The 15,942-nt window shown below is 39.8% G+C and overlaps 1 protein-coding gene across 2 annotated transcripts in view; it reads left to right on the top strand.

Annotated features, from left to right (window-relative positions):
* sgms1b (sphingomyelin synthase 1b) overlaps positions 1 to 15,672 on the top strand; it is a 59,598-nt gene extending 43,926 nt beyond the window's left edge. For both annotated transcript variants that reach the window (XM_055647255.1, XM_055647256.1), the window contains 3 exons: positions 6,959 to 7,112; positions 12,526 to 12,692; positions 14,097 to 15,672. In XM_055647255.1, coding sequence (XP_055503230.1) covers positions 6,959 to 7,112; positions 12,526 to 12,692; positions 14,097 to 14,282 — 507 coding nt within the window. In that variant the 3' untranslated portion in view covers positions 14,283 to 15,672. The remainder of the gene's footprint in view (positions 1 to 6,958; positions 7,113 to 12,525; positions 12,693 to 14,096) is intronic.
* The last annotated feature ends 270 nt before the right edge of the window (positions 15,673 to 15,942 follow it).

Below are 15,942 nucleotides of genomic sequence, written 5' to 3'. Positions count from 1 at the left end.
TGTTTTTCAATACTCTGCCTTTCATGGTTGCCACCTAATTTTTACTTTGTTTTTAGTTTGTTTGGTCAACTGTTTAATTTCAATCATCAATCTATTTGATAACCTTGTGTTATAAATCTTAGTTGTACACTTTTATCATTGGGCAATAGTTTAGACCAAACCCCTTACTGTAAAGAGAGGAATATGAAGGCTGTTATACTAGCTAACCAGTCATCTCACAGCCTTCCTGTAATGTCACACTGTTTTTCTCTCTTTTTCTCCCCAAACTCAAGCACCTGGGCCTCAGTTTATCTTCTCCTTGCTGCTCTCGTTTCCTCTCAGGTCCACTCCTGCTGCTGAATCTCTTGGTTCCAGGTAACTGGTGGGTAGCTTGTTAACTTTTAAGCTTTAGTGGGATATTCTGTCTTGTACGTAAAACTTGGTAATCCCCCAGTAACTTTACTACTTGCAAACCAGATTTTTTTATCAGTGTAGATGAATTATCATTGGACTTGAGAGAACAGTTGAAGGGCTTGTCCCACCAGCATGCGATAGCATGCGTCTAGTGCGACCAAACGTGGTCACTTGAGGCGTACGGCCTCACGGGGCCGGTCCCACTTCGATCGCCGGAGGCGTATGGAGTTGTGCAGGGCTGGTCCCGACATCGCACGGAGCTCCAAAAATCTTGCACTGTCCGAAAATCCCGCGCGATAACAGCCTGTCAGCCCGCAGCCGCATTGAGGCCGTACGCAGTGCCTCGACGGGCGTACACAGCGTCTTGCCGTCGTGCGGGATGACGTCACCGCCCGGCATGCCGTTGCGTGATGACGTCACCACCCGACGCCGTGTGAGGTACAAATTCAATCGGCCCACCTCCTACTCAGCTGATTGGTGAGTATGATGTCGGGACCAGCCCCGCACAACTCCATACGCCTCCGCGGTTGGAATTGGGACCGGCCCCGCGCGGCCGTACGCCTCAAGCGACCACGTTTGGTCGCGCTAGACGCATGCAACCGCATGCTGGTGGGACAGGCCCTTGAGTTTCTGATCTAACATGTCAACTTTATTCCTGCACAGAAACTGTATTTCTGTCTTTTTCAGTTTGTGTTTTAGATTTACAGAATTCAGGTGTTAGCTTTTCTCCTCTTTTAGTGGCAGAAGTGAAACGTGTTGAATAATATCAGCTGTGATTCACTGACCACTGACACCTGCAATTGTACTGCACCTCATATCATGCACATTAATATGCAGGAGCAGTTTAAGCTGGGCTGCCTCAGGTTTACCATAGTTACAAGCATTCTGCTTGATTTGTAACAACCATAAGTTATCTAGTTTTTAATTATTATTGTGACAGGTTTATTGTAACTTTTTTTCGATAAGAGGTTGTATTTGTGTTAGAGGTTGTAAGGAGGGAATTAATTAATTCAAAAAGGATTTGACGTCTAACTTGGTTCATTTTTTAGCTTGCTATTCTTGCACAGATCCATTTAGCCAGAAAATCTTTTTATTTGGAAGCATTCATTCTTTTTGCTTGGTTAAAATGTAATTTTTGGATTAATAGTTGAATTATCTTCGAGAAGTGACCAAACCCTGGAGCGAAGCATTGAGATGTGGATTCATTTTGTTCAATGTAAAAAATCTAGTGGAAATATGACCTTTTGTAGATCTACTTATTAATTAAAGTGGGATCAAAATAATTATTAATTGAAGATTTATCCTCTTTCTCCATATTTAATACACATACCATTTATTGCAAATAGGTGTTTACTGTTCAGGTTAGTGTGTACCATAGCAGCTCATGGGGAATTGTTATTTAAAAAAAAAACATTTGAAAACAGTCTCCTGTCCCTCTCCTTATTAAACAATACAGCTGTATTTCATGGTGAAGCTGTGTACAGATGGGCCATTCTTTGGAAAGTGAATCGAAATGTCACACACGTTATCAAATGGCATCACATAAATAAAGTAATGCATTTAAAAATTCTTGTAAGAGATTAATCTTATTCATTGCTGTTTTCCTACCTACAGAACTATAATGCATGTCTGCTAAAGATATGAATATTCTAGCTTTTTAAATTCACAAGTTTGTAAGGTAAAACTGAGTGATGGAAAAAAATGCTTCCGTGTGAGGCCACACATGACCAATCATATTTGACCGCTGACCGTAAACAAACATTGTCAGCCTAACATAAATATTTCACTTGATAAAATTAAAAAAATATGAATCATATATACAGTACAAAACAATCTACCTGTAATAATTTCAGAAGTAGAAGTGATGTATTCCACTAGTTTTCACATGTTTGGTCACACACGTGACTAAGAATGGGCATGAGATGTCTCAGGCACGTCTTCATGGGAAACGTTTAATTTAACACAATTTCAGAAATCAAAAAACTTGTAATGCATTGTGAGTATGTTATTGTGTATTCTAATGGGAGCAGGGTGATACGTTATTCATTGCGCTGACAATAGATCAAATATTCATACCTTCAAGAGACAATGGTATGATAGCAACGATTCATAAATCAAGGACTAGCTGCTGTATAACTGAGGATAGCTTGGATAGAAATTCTCCAATATGTCCCTGCTCTTCTACTTTTGAGATTTCCTATGGGTGGTCATGAAGATTGAGGGGGGGGTAAAAAGTACATGTACTCATTTTTGGGTGGGCTTGTTGAAACGTGATGTAAGTAATGCAAGTGTTTCATTTGTGTCTTGCAATCATTTACGACAGGGCCTGTTAACTTCTCATCTAACATTATAATAGATATTTAAATGTTTTGCTAGGTATGTAATCCATGCTGCTTCTGCTCTGGGTAGGATGGTATTTGGCAAGTGAATCTACGGCCCATCAACTATGTTCAAGGGATGATCTTTTTCATTCTGTCGTCAATGTTTATTTTGTGGTAAGACGCTCATTTCTGGTGATGTTGGTAATCACATTTTATGAAATTATTACATTTTTGGAACAAAAAAATGTCAGCAAACATTAATTAGATAATAGTAATGCCTACAGTGGTGCCGTTGGAAAAGTGTTCCGAGCATTTTAATGAGCAAAAGTTGATATAGGAAGAGGCGGAGAAAATAAATGGTAGATAGTTGAGTAATGGGGTGAAGGATTTAAAATCCTGTAGATTGCTTTTCAGTGCATGGTAGAAGATAATACTGAAGGATTTCCCAATGGTGCTCAAGGGTTAAATATGTAGTAACTGAAATTTCACCAACCAGATGATGAGAAAACAAAGTGTCAGGCGGGGGAAATGACAGGCAGGACTAAAGCTGGAAAAAAAAGTTGGAAAGATGGGTTATTCCCAGCCAGCGTGGCAGTTAAAATTGTTAAAGAATTTGACATTGATTTGTCGAGCATATAAATTGAATAAGATCTGCTAAAAGATTGGTCTTGAGAGTTAATTCAAGCAGTGGTCCAGTGTTTGTGCTCACTCTGTTGCCCCTGAATCAAGCTCTTCTCTCCCCAGTCTAAGATTGCATGCATAACTTTATCTGCTATTTTTCTGGAAGAAAGTTATACTGTGTTATGATTAGCCTGTTAAAAGACTGAATAGCTGGAAGGCATGGTGGCGCAGCGGTACAGTTGCTGCATTACAGCGCTTGCAGCGGCAGAGTCCCGGGTTCGATCCTGGCTACGGGTGCTGTCTGTATGGAGTTTGTACGTTCCCCCTGCGATTGTGTAGGTTTTCTCCGAGATCTTCGGTTTCCACCCACACTCCAAAGACGTACAGGTTTGTAGATTAAATGGATTGATGCAAGTGTAAATTGTCCCTACTGTGTGTAGGATAGGATTAATGTGCTGGGATCGCTGGTCGGCATGGACTTGGTGGGCTGAAGAGCCTGTTTCCACGCTGTATCTCTAAATTAAACTAAACTAAGCTCTACTTTCAATGTTGCTGTGCCAATTTTTAACCCTAAACAAAGCCCATCAAAGTAGATTATCTAATTATGGGATCTAACTTACAATTTGATGTTTTTTGTTAAACTGGTGATCAACAAAGCAACAAAAAAAAGCTTATATGCCAATTAAGCACTTGGACAGAATTATCACATGAAAGGCACTAAACAAATGTCTTTGTTCACTAAGTTGTTGGTTAGATGGGATGAGAGTTAGATGAAAACTAAACAAATTGGACAATTATAGAGTATAGCATATAATCTTAATGATCACGGAGAGGGTAAGGGATATTGAATATGACATGAGCAGTATTTTGTTGAGAGAAGAAGACATGGTGTGAGGGAGGAGTCAAAGTCTAAGGAATAATGTTGCTCTGTAACTGAGGTGACAATGGGGAAAGTGGGTAATTTGGCTTGCTGGCTTCCCTCTTCCGGTTCTGCAGCAAACGAGCGAAGCCTGCTAACAGGATATGGCCATGGCGCGCTGAGACCTTTGGCCTCTTGTGGCTTGCTGGCCCTGTGCCTATGTTATGCACTGAACAGATTTACTGTTGCACTGAAGAGTATAGGGAGCAACCTTTGGAGTGAAGGGTTAAATTGAACTGCAGAGTTGAGAGTCATGAATGTGCAAATAAACATGATCCTAGAGACTGTTCCAAATATTATTATCAGGATGTAACTAAGGATCACAGCTTAAGGGTAAGGGGGAAATCCTTTAAAACCGAGATGAGAAGAACTTTTTTCACATAGAGAGTGGTGAATCTGTGGAACTCTCTGTCACAGAGGCCAGTTCATTGGCTATATTTAAGAGTGAGTTAGATGTGGCCATTGTGGCTAAGGGGATCAGAGGGTATGGAGAGAAGGCAGGTACGGGATACTGTTGGATGATCAGCCATGATCATATTGAATGGCGGTGCAGGCTCAAAGGGCCGAATGGCCTACTCCTGCACCTAATTTCTATGTTTCTATGTTTCTATGATGGTAGTCAGGGATATGTATGTAAATAGAGATGTTTTTGAAGGAAATGGCCTAAGCAAAACAGCACTGTGTATCGTATATTTTACACAATACAAATAGTTGCATTGGGTATATCTTGTTCCCATCTTGAAGGATATTAAGCAATTAAACAGCTTTCAAGGGTATTTTTCTACTGTGCCAGCTCACGATTTTCAGAATTTATTGAATTAAAAAAAAATAATTCTGGTTTGAACTCTATTCAATGCCATGTCGACACTATACATTCCTTTAATTCCAGTATAGTTTAAATACAAACATAAATATTAAGGATTGTTTAAGAAAGAACTGCAGATGCTGGAAAAATCGAAGGTAGACATAGATGCTGCCTCACCCGCTAGAGAAACTCAGCGGGTGAGGCAGCATCTATGGAGCGAAGGAATAGGTGATGTTTCGGGTCGAGACCCTTCTTCAGGCAGATGTGGGGGTGGGGGGAAGAATAAAGGAAGAGGCAGTAACAGTGGGCTGTGGGAGAGCTGGGGAGGGGAAGGAGGGAGAAAGCAAGGATTACCTGAAATTGGAGTTCAATGTTCATGCCACAGGGGGGTAAACTACCCAAGCGAAATATGAGATGCTGCTCCTCCAATTTGCGGTGGGACTCACTCTGGCCATGGACGAGGCCCAGGTCAGAAAGGTTGGATTGGGAATGGGAGGGGGAGTTGAAGTGCTGAGCCACGGGGAGATCAGTTTGGTTAATGCAAACTGTGCGGAGGTGTTCGGCGAAACGATCGCCAAGCCTGCGCATGGTCTCATCGATGTTATGGGATCAGTAAAATCTTATGTGCACTGTTCCACAAAAAATAGATAGGCAAGGAATAGAGAAATAAGGGCCATGTGCAGGCTGATGGGAACAGTTGCCATTGTCATTGTGGCCGGCACTAATTCTAGTTCTGTTGGTTTTTTAGTGAGAGATGAAACAAAATTGAGGATCTTCATAAAGAATGTTAAATCTAGCGAAAATTTTCAAATCCTGCATAACAGAAAATGTTACAGATATATGACTAGTCTTGTCACAGAGGAAACAAGGAACTGCAGATGCTAGTTTACAAAATAGATACAAGGTACTGTAGTAACTGGTCAGGCAACATCTCTGGAGAACATGGATAGGTGATGCTTTGGGTTGTTACCTATCTTCAGTCCAACCCAAAGCGTCACCTACCCATGTGTGACCATGGAGTTACTCCAGTACTTGTCTGGCCTTGTCACTGTGTGCCTTCCTTCACAATGGGATGATCTGTTGCCCATCCTCTCTAAAAATATAGATGGATTTTTTGATGAATATTTTCAGAACTCTCACCCCTAAAGTGTCGGTACATTATGTTGAATTGCTTAAAGTGTAATAAATGTGTATCAAACGCAAAGTTGGATGACTTTCCTTGTTTTGCAATGGTTCCTCAAAATTAATCTCATTTATTTTTGGAAATGTTTAACATTAATTGCTATCCAGAAACTTATTCTGAAATGTTTCAAAATACTGTTTAAATTCCATATCAATCAATGTAATAACATATTGGCAGGATAACAAAAGGTGTTTTTTCAAGTTGAATATTTTGGTTCTCAACCAGAACAGTTTGTTAAAACTGTTTTAAAAAAAGACTGGCATTTTTGAAAAATCCAGTTAGAAAGCATGGTTCCTCAAATTTGTTACAAATTTGGCTGATTTATTCCATCAAAACGATTGAAACCAATTGCCAAAAAAAATGATGAAACACTGCAAGGAAACTGGGAGGATTTGTGTTAATGCATCTGGTAACATTTTTGGAAGGATAGAGAACCTTATGCAGAGGAAGAACTGAGATTAACCAAACAAGACTTCACAGCAGAATTAAAACTACATGTTTACGGCCAGTCTGTGAAGTTTAATGTCCCCAGTGAGAAACCCTCTATCATTTGAACTAATTTATTGTATACAGCATGGTAAAAATATTTATTATGTTCCAATGCGGCTTGTTGCATGATAATGTTACTTTACATTTTCCATGTTTTGGATTTGATTATTCCATGTAACTTTATTTCAGTTTGTTTCAAGATGCTTTCTGTCCATTTCATTTTGCAGCTCTTTGGAGACGTGGAAGCACAGTTTAGGAGAATTATGAAGATGATAGCTGGAGGTGGGCTGTCTATCACAGGAGCGCACACCATGTGTGGAGACTACCTGTACAGTGGGCACACAGTTATGTTAACACTCACCTACTTATTTATCAAAGAATGTAAGTTGCTACTTTCTTGAAAAATTTACATTGACTTATTTCCTTAAACATAATGAATTTTGTTAGGGTACAACTAACTCATTGATCCCTCAACTGATTTAAGAGGTAGCAAGTATTGTTTTTAAAGTAAAAGTTATGCACCAGCATAAGTTCATGTAATCTGATATGTTTGCTTGCAATGCTAGCTGCACTAGAATATAGATTATACTAGCCGCACTAGAGTATAGATTATACTAGCCGCACTAGAGTATAGATTATATCTTGCATTCAATGTGGAGCATTTGCTGAAGTAGTACAAATTTTCCCAATCGCTTCAAGTCAAGGAGATCAGAATATCAAGATGGGTAGATGCTGGTCAGCATTTTACTGCTTGAACATTGATCACTTGCGGTCGCAAAAGAGAGTGCAAACTCCATGTAGACAGCATGCCCTTGCATTGGATTGGACCTGGGTCCATCTAGCTGTGAAACTGCTGTGTCAACTGCAGCATCAACAAGATATCCCTTTGCACTTGTACCCTGAATCTCTTGCAACAATTGCTAAATACGATTCGCCTTAGTAATTGCTTGATGCATTTGTAGATTTTTTATTAAGAGTGGCACGGTTGCACAGCGGTAGAGTTGCTGCCTTACAGCGCCAGAGACCCAGATAAGATAATGACTATGGGTGCTGTCTGTATGGAGTTTGTATGTTCTCCCTATGACCATGTGGGTTTTCCCTGATTACTCCAGTTTCCTCCCACGCTCCAAAGACGCACAGGTTTGAAGGTAAATTGGCTTTAGTAAGAATTGTAAATTGTCCCTAGCTTGTAGGATAGTGCTAGCGTTTTTGATTTTTTTTTTGCATTGTTTTCATATATTTTAGACTGCAAGATAAAAAGATCAGGTTGATAAATCTGATGCTAAGTTTATCATTTTGGAAATCATCCTCCAAATAGTTACACTAACCTACAACACATTGTTCAGTAATGCAATAATAGGTAAAGTTGCTGAATAATCTATTTAATGCTGTCCTACATTGCTCCTCTCTATCTAAAAACATCTCATATTTTCAGAGCAGATTTTCATTCATTTAATTTTTGACTGCAAGATTCCCTTCTGAGATTCCCTTCATACTATTCTATTAATTTTCATTTACTCAAGATTTTAAACATTTTTGTGGAAATATGTGAATGTGGATATTTCTGTTGTGCAGATATATGATCAAAGCTTTTGCCATTCAGCACATTCATTGTTTCCCTAAGTGTATAGTCTGTCTTAATAATGACATTGATGCAAAATATTCCATATTTGATCTCTTCTGTGCAGAAATTACTCTGCGGGGGATGTTGAATGTTGCTGGAAATAATAACTGTAGCTATTGAGTAGAGAATCAATCAATCAATCAACCTTTATTGTCATCTTGCAAGCAACAGTTGTACAGTGCAAAATGAAAAGACGTTTCCCAGTGAATAGCGGAGCATCGCACATGAAATTTAAAACATTTCACACATAATAACACTAAAAACAATCCAGTCCCTGATGGAACAGTATAAATAGTTAAAAGCAGGTAAAACACAATGTTAAAATACAATAAACCAATCATAAAAATGTCCGGGGCAGCTGATTTGAGTGGCCAGTGCCAGTTATTAAAGTGTCCGTGCCAGCCGCAGAATCAAGTGACTGTGAGTACAGAGTGACTGTTTAGCAGCCTCACAGCCTGTGGTAGGAAGCTGTTTAGCAGTCTTGTAGTCCGGGCTTTGATGCTTCGATATCTCTTGCCTGATGGCAGGAGATCCAGGTGTATGTGGAGGGGGTGCAGTTTGTCCTTAGCAATTCTCTGAGCTTTTTTCAGACAGCGGCTCTGGAACAGTTCTTGTACCGAGGGTAGGGAGACGCCAATGATCCTCTCTGCTCCCCTCACTACCCTCTGCAGAGCCTTCCTGTCCGAGCAGTTGCAGGTGCAGTACCACGTATTTATGCAGTACGTGAGTACAGACTCCACCGTACCCCTGTAGAAAGTCCTGAGGATGTTGGTGGGGAGTGAGGCCTGTTTTAGTTTCCTCAGGAAGTGCAGTCGCTGATGGGCCCGTTTGACGGTCCCAGTGGTGTTCCTGGACCAGGTGAGGCTGTCTGTAATTTGCACACCGAGGAACTTTAACTTCCCTCCTTGTTCTCCCTCTGCACTTAGGAAGCTCAATTGTTCTCTTTTAGGATAAAATTCATGTATTGAATATTTGGTATACAACATCTCGGAGATTGGCTTTTGACTTGGAGATTAAGATAGGAAATTAATTTCAGTTTATGCCTGATATATTTGCCTCCTCATCCTTCAGATCCTCCTCTCCAATTTCTGGGGCTTACTAATTTGTTTGTCCTTCGATAACATCAGCCTGGACTATTGTACGATTAGATTTAATCTATTCATACAATCTTCTGTAGTTTTGTAAAAGCATGGAGAAAAAGGATTTGAGGCAAGAATAAATTCGGAGTGAATGCTAGAAGTTAATCATTGAAGCAAGATAAAATTGCATAATATGAATTTAGTTTTGGGGAAAAGATTGCTGTCATTTTAAGTTTTCTGAATAAATGGATAGAAAACATTCCTGGTTACAAGATCTGGATCTCTGCTTTTCTCTTCAGTGCATAAAATTCATAAGTATAATGCCCTGCTGAGTGCCCCCCACCCCCCATGGTCTGTCTCCCTCGGATGGTCACGTCGCACAGACACATCTGCACTTCAGTCTGTTTGAACTGTTTTACTGTTGTAATGTTCTTTTTACAAACCATGTTTCTCGGGGTATCTAAATCTAAATTTTATTAGTTATTTAAGTTATGACATCGGATGGAAGCTGCAAACCCAAATCTCGTTGCACTTATGTGCAATGACAATAAAATATTATTATTATTATTACGTATGTTTAATCTACGGCAGCAATGTGTAATACGGCAGATCTTGAGTTCCCAATGGACAACATCCATGGCAGTCTCCTGTAAAGTAATTCAATTTAAATAAATAGATTACTGAAAAAATACAAAGGAATCATTGTTTTATCTATGTACTGTATCTATACACTGTAAATTGAACGATTGTAATAATATTTAGGAAGGAACTGCAGATGCTGGTTTAAACCGAAGATAGACACAGAAAGCTGGAGTAAATCAGCGGGACAGGCAGCATCTCTGGAGAGAAGGAATGAAGTAGTCTGATGAAGGGTGTCGACCGCGAAACAGCACCCATTCCTTCTCTCCAGAGATGCTGCCTGTCCCGTTGAGTTATTCCAGTTTTTTGTGTCCAGTTTTAGATTAGATTCCTTTATTGTCATTCAGACCTTTCGGTCTGAACGAAATTATGTTGCCTGCAGTCATACACAAAACCAATAAAAACAAAACATACAATAAACACAAATTAAACATCCACCACAGTGAGTTCACCAAGCACATCCTCACTGTGATGGAGGCAAAGTCTTTGTCTCCGTCTCTTCCCTCCTTGTTCTCCCTCTGCGCTGAGGCGATTGATCCAGGCCGGAGATACCGCCCTCCAGTCCAGCGGACCTCTGTGGTGATGTCGCCGCCGCCGAAAGCCAGAACGCCGTCTCCGCTCCGAGACGGCCCGCCACAGCTTCAGCTCCGGGCAGACGCCCCAGCTCCAGGCCACCACCCCAGCTCCGGGTCCCGCAGTCTCCGCTCCGGTCCGCCGCCCCAGCTCCGGGTCCCGCAGTCTCCGCTCCGGGCCGCTGCCCCAGCTCCGGGCAGCCGCCCCAGCTCCGGGTCCTGCAGTCTCAGCTCCAGGCCGCTGCCTCAGCCCCGAAGACGGCCAGCCTCTCGTTGGTGAGTCCTGGCTGGCTCTGCCTCCGGAGCCTCGGGGTGTCGCAGGCTGGAGGCCGCCAGCTCCGCCATTAGGCCTCAGCGCAGACGGAGGCAGAGAAGGGGGATACGACACAAAAAAGTCGCATTCCCCCGAAGGAAGAGACAGAGAACATGTTTCACCCCCCCCCCCCCCCCTCTAACACAACCCAACAAACTAAAACTTAACCAAAACAAGACAAAAAAAACCAACAGAAAAAAGTAAAGACAGACGGACTGCAGGCGAGCCGCAGCTGTCAACAGCGCCGCCACTTCCGGTATTGTCTTCCTGCTGACTGGTTAGCACGTAACAAAAGCTATTCGCTGCACCTCAGTACATGAGACAATAAACTAAACTGAACTTGTTGAGCAGGAACAGGAAGTAAACCAAACATCAAAGATACCTGGGAATTAAAAGCAGATGTTGATGATCTGAAATAATAACAGCATCCTGGAAGGACTCAGCAGGCCAGGCAGTTTCCGAAGAAAGAGGAACAATAATGCTTCAGATCAATTACCTTTCATCGGATATTTTAAGTCTCCCTTATCCTCTCCTTTGATTCCATCAGCCTTTACATTCAACAAATCATCCTGCATCTCAGCCACATTCTCAGCCACATTCAGCATGACATCTCTTGCTGTCCCATTCCTTTTTAGTGTCCTGAAAGGACCATTCCCGTTGTGACTCCTCTAGTTTATTCTTCCATTTTCATCAACCACTCTTTCCCCATGCATCTGCCAGAGCTGCAGCAATTCACTCGCACTTCTTATAAACAAGGGTTGAGGGTACTCATGGCATGGCGTTCTCTACATTTGATAAACTAAATGTAGATTAAGTGACCGCTTTGCAAACCAGCCGTTAGTGTGCAAGATGAACCTGAGCTACCATTTTCCTGTCTTTTTTAATTGACTACCCTGTTTTGTCTATCTGCATTACACTATTCCAATGAAGCTCAACAAAGCTCAATCAGCACAGCCTCTGATCATCTAGGCACTTTGCAGATGTTGGGTTTCACAATGATAACCATTTTGGATAACCATCCTCGCCAGTTTTTTCCTCGATAGCTTAACTTTGTTTAGTCTCTCCATAGATTTTTCCTGATCTTGCTGTTTCTATCATTTTCTTTTATATTGGTTTTTCAGCAATTGCTCTCTTCTGCATCGTATAATTTCAGCACATTTTGTTTTGACGCCTATAAATTAAATGGCTCCAAACCATAATGTCACCCAGACAGCTTTAATCTCCACTTGATCGCTGATGTTCCCTTTATTTGTTTCACTCCTCTTTCCCAATCCCTCTCCAGCTTTTTTTTCCTCACTTTTCCAGTTCTGATGAAGGGTTCTAGTCTTGAAACATTACCTCTGCTACCCTCATCTCCACAAATGCTGTCTGAACCTGCTGAATTGGTGCTGACGATACCTAATAAATTGTATAAATATTTCCTTTGAAAATTAGGATATTGTGTGTAAGTTAAAGCTGCATTTGTCATGTACTTTAATTGCTAATTAAACATTCAATTTCTATGATTTTAACGGCAAACTTTACTCTGCAGACCACTGATACATTCAACGAGCTATTTTTGTTTCAGATTCTCCGAAAGATTGGTGGTGGTATCACTGGCCTTGCTGGATTCTCAGTATTGTTGGGGTTTTCTGCATTCTTCTGGCACATGACCACTACACTGTGGATGTAGTGGTTGCATATTATATCACTACACGTCTATTTTGGTGGTACCATACCATGGCCAACCAGCAAGTAAGTTTCTGCTTGTGAATCAATATATTGATTACATATTGAAGTGATTGAGCTTTTGGTGGCACTGGGCCTCTACTCGCTGGAGTAAGGAGGGGACCTTATTGAAACGTACCGAATAGTGAAAGGCCTGTATAATGTGGATGTGGAGAGGATGTTTCCACTAGTGGGGGACACTAGGACCAGAGGCCATTGCCTCAGAATTAAAAGGACGTACCTTTGTGGAGGAATTTCTTGAGTCAGAGGGTGGTGAATCTGTGGAATTCATTACCACAGAAGGCTGTGGAGGCCGTCAATGGATATTTTTAAGGCGGAAATTGATTAGTACCAGTGTTGGGGGTTACGGGGAGAAGGCAAGAGAATGGGGTTGAGAGAGATAGATCAGCCATGATTGAATGGGGGCGTAGACTTGATGGGCCGAATGACCTAATTTTACAACCTATGAACATTAGTTTTTTTTAAGTTTTATTTATTTAAAAACTTAGCCTTGTATGTTTTTATAAATGCCCCAGTTAACATGTGCAACTATAATTGATCAAAGATGATTCCAGTATCATCCTGATTCTGGACAAATAAAGTTATGCAAACCTTGTCTTAGATATCTTTCTTTGTACTGTCAGTTGTAAACTGGTATGGTCCTGAAATTGAAGTGATCCTGGATTGGAACTGACTATAGCGATGCCATGCATCGGTTGTACAATAACAAAATTTATAGCCACGAATCCTTTTAATAAATAAATAAATGGATAAATAAGCTAAACAAATCTGCAAACAGCATAAAAATACATGATCAGTTACCCTAGCTCAAACAGTGGGAAGCTTCGATTTTAATGGTGTACTCGCTCTGTACGATAAGGTGTTTAAAAAGCTTTTAGGTAGATACATTGATATGATAGAATTGGAGGGATATAGACAACATGCAGGCAGAGGTTAGTTTAACATGACATGATGCTCGTCACAGACATTGTGGCCAAAGGACCTGTTCTTGTGTTGTATTATTCTCTGTTTTATAAGTTTGGGGATGTGGATATCCGTGGATCATTTAAGAATGCTACAATTAAACTAGTGTCTGATGATGGAGGAATCCCTCGTTTTTTTCTACCTCAGTTCACAGACAATAGAAACGGACATAATTAAGGGCCCTCAAAAATCTGGCATACTTTACCAGTGTTAGGTTTAGTGATTGAGGAAATAATATGCAAGTAACTAAGAATATCTAACTGTTATTTCTCTCTTTAACTGGCAAATGATTAGAAAACTAAGTATCTGGGAAGAACACGTTTAGTTGATATAAATTGCGGCTGACTGAAATAATAGTAAACTGTGATATGCTCCTAAATTATTGTAATGTATTTAGTTCTTACAATATTTCTGTATAAGTAATATTTATCTTTCATGTGTTTCAAGGTATTAAAGGAAGCCTCCAAGACTAATTTTCTATCTCAAGTGTGGTGGTATAAGTTATTTTGTTTTTTGGAAAGCAATGTTCAAGGCATCGTACCTCATACATACCATTTGCCATTTTCCTGGTCATCCATATCACAGTTCTTCGGAAAAAAAATGAAATACAGCAGATTAGTGACTGATACATAACACTAGGTACCTTCGAGGACTGTGCCATGTGCTGAAACATCCCTTTGAGCTGATGCCATTTTGAAGTTTCTGCTAATTCATGTCTTGCAATGTTCATTTTTACTAAAATGTTCCAATTAACTGGTCAGCACTGTGATTTATCCAAAGGACTCTAGAACAAAAGCGGTTGACATGCACTGTATAATCTTTTGTTAATTGTTTGTTGGTCTTTGATATTTGCCATAAACACAAAATCATGTTCAATTGTGTTCGATATTTACCACAACATTGGCAATTGTTCTGTCTGATCGTGTCTTATTTAGCTTATGTTTGCAAATGTGTGTGGGATAAATTGTATTTTTTCAATCAGAAATTTATCTTCAAAGAATCATGCCCCAAAGACTGGGCTTAAAGCCATTCTCTTAGAAATCTTTAGCTATATAAAAATGTTGGTGAATATAAGAATTGGGTTCTGTATGTATTTTAGAACCTGTGGCAAAAGAAACGTGCAAAAATATTTTATAAAAATCATTCTTGATATTTATGTTAAATGAATGTGGCAGTGCAAAAAAAACAAACAAATCTTCACAGTAATTTTCCAAGTACTGAGAAGTCTGCATAAAACACTCGTAGCAAGAATAAAATCAACACTGGGTGGAAATTTTGACTGATAGTTTTCTAGTGCCTTTTCATGTCCTGATTGTAGTCATTAGGTGGTCTCAGATATAGTATATGAAAATTCAAAAACCTAAATGTATGTTACTTTGAGTATCGAGTTAATAATTAACTGTTGCAGAATTGCAAAATGTAAGCTCAACAGTGAGCATTCAATTATGTAGTTATTATTTTTGCACTCCTTGTCTTTTGGATACTTTGAGATATTGGGTGCAAAATAAATTATGGTAATATTCAATTCACTAACTGTGGGCATGTCCTGTTAGCTATATTACTGTACAAGTAAATTATTTTATTATATAAATGGGAAGTATGACACAGCAAATCTAACTGTTAGTTTTTTACTTCCTTTTTACAGATTTTGCATTTTTCTTAAGTATCAAGTCATAACATGAAGGTGAAATATATTTGTGTGCAGAGGTTATTGTACTAGCAAAGTATTCATGCTCCTCCGACTTGTTGGTAAAAAAATCAGCTGCAGAGATACTCTATTTCTATAAATTTTATTATATTTGTGCAAATAATGCATGTAGTCTTTAAATCTCACCCAAATCAGAAGTCGTGAAAATGAAGTCTATACTTGCCAATGTGAGAAATAGTTTTTTATTGCAAAATATATGATCTCCATTCTGTATTTTATGTGAAGGAAAATTCTTTTCTGTAGTTTTGTGAATACACGAGGTGATATTTGTATTGTAAAACAATTATGAAGGATGAACAATAAAAAGCTTTAAATGTAAGCATTTTCCTTCTGTTCGTGTTATTTGCTTGGATACAATTTTAATTTAAAAAAGAGAATTGAGTTTCAAATGGGAATGGATTAGCCCATATGCTTTCCCCGCAACTGTTACTGAAACCCACTATAGATCAACACAGGAGCAGGTCCTTCCGACCACGCCCATGCCAAATATAATGTGAAGACCAACTCGTACCTGCCTGCACATAATCTATTTCCCTCCATTCCCTACATATCCATGTGCCTATCCAAATGTCACTTCAATGCCAC

This window comes from Leucoraja erinacea, chromosome 15, assembly GCF_028641065.1.
Source record: "Leucoraja erinacea ecotype New England chromosome 15, Leri_hhj_1, whole genome shotgun sequence".
NCBI lineage: Eukaryota > Metazoa > Chordata > Chondrichthyes > Rajiformes > Rajidae > Leucoraja > Leucoraja erinaceus.
Note: the sequence above shows the minus strand (reverse complement) of the source record. Positions and strands in the feature narration are given on the sequence as shown.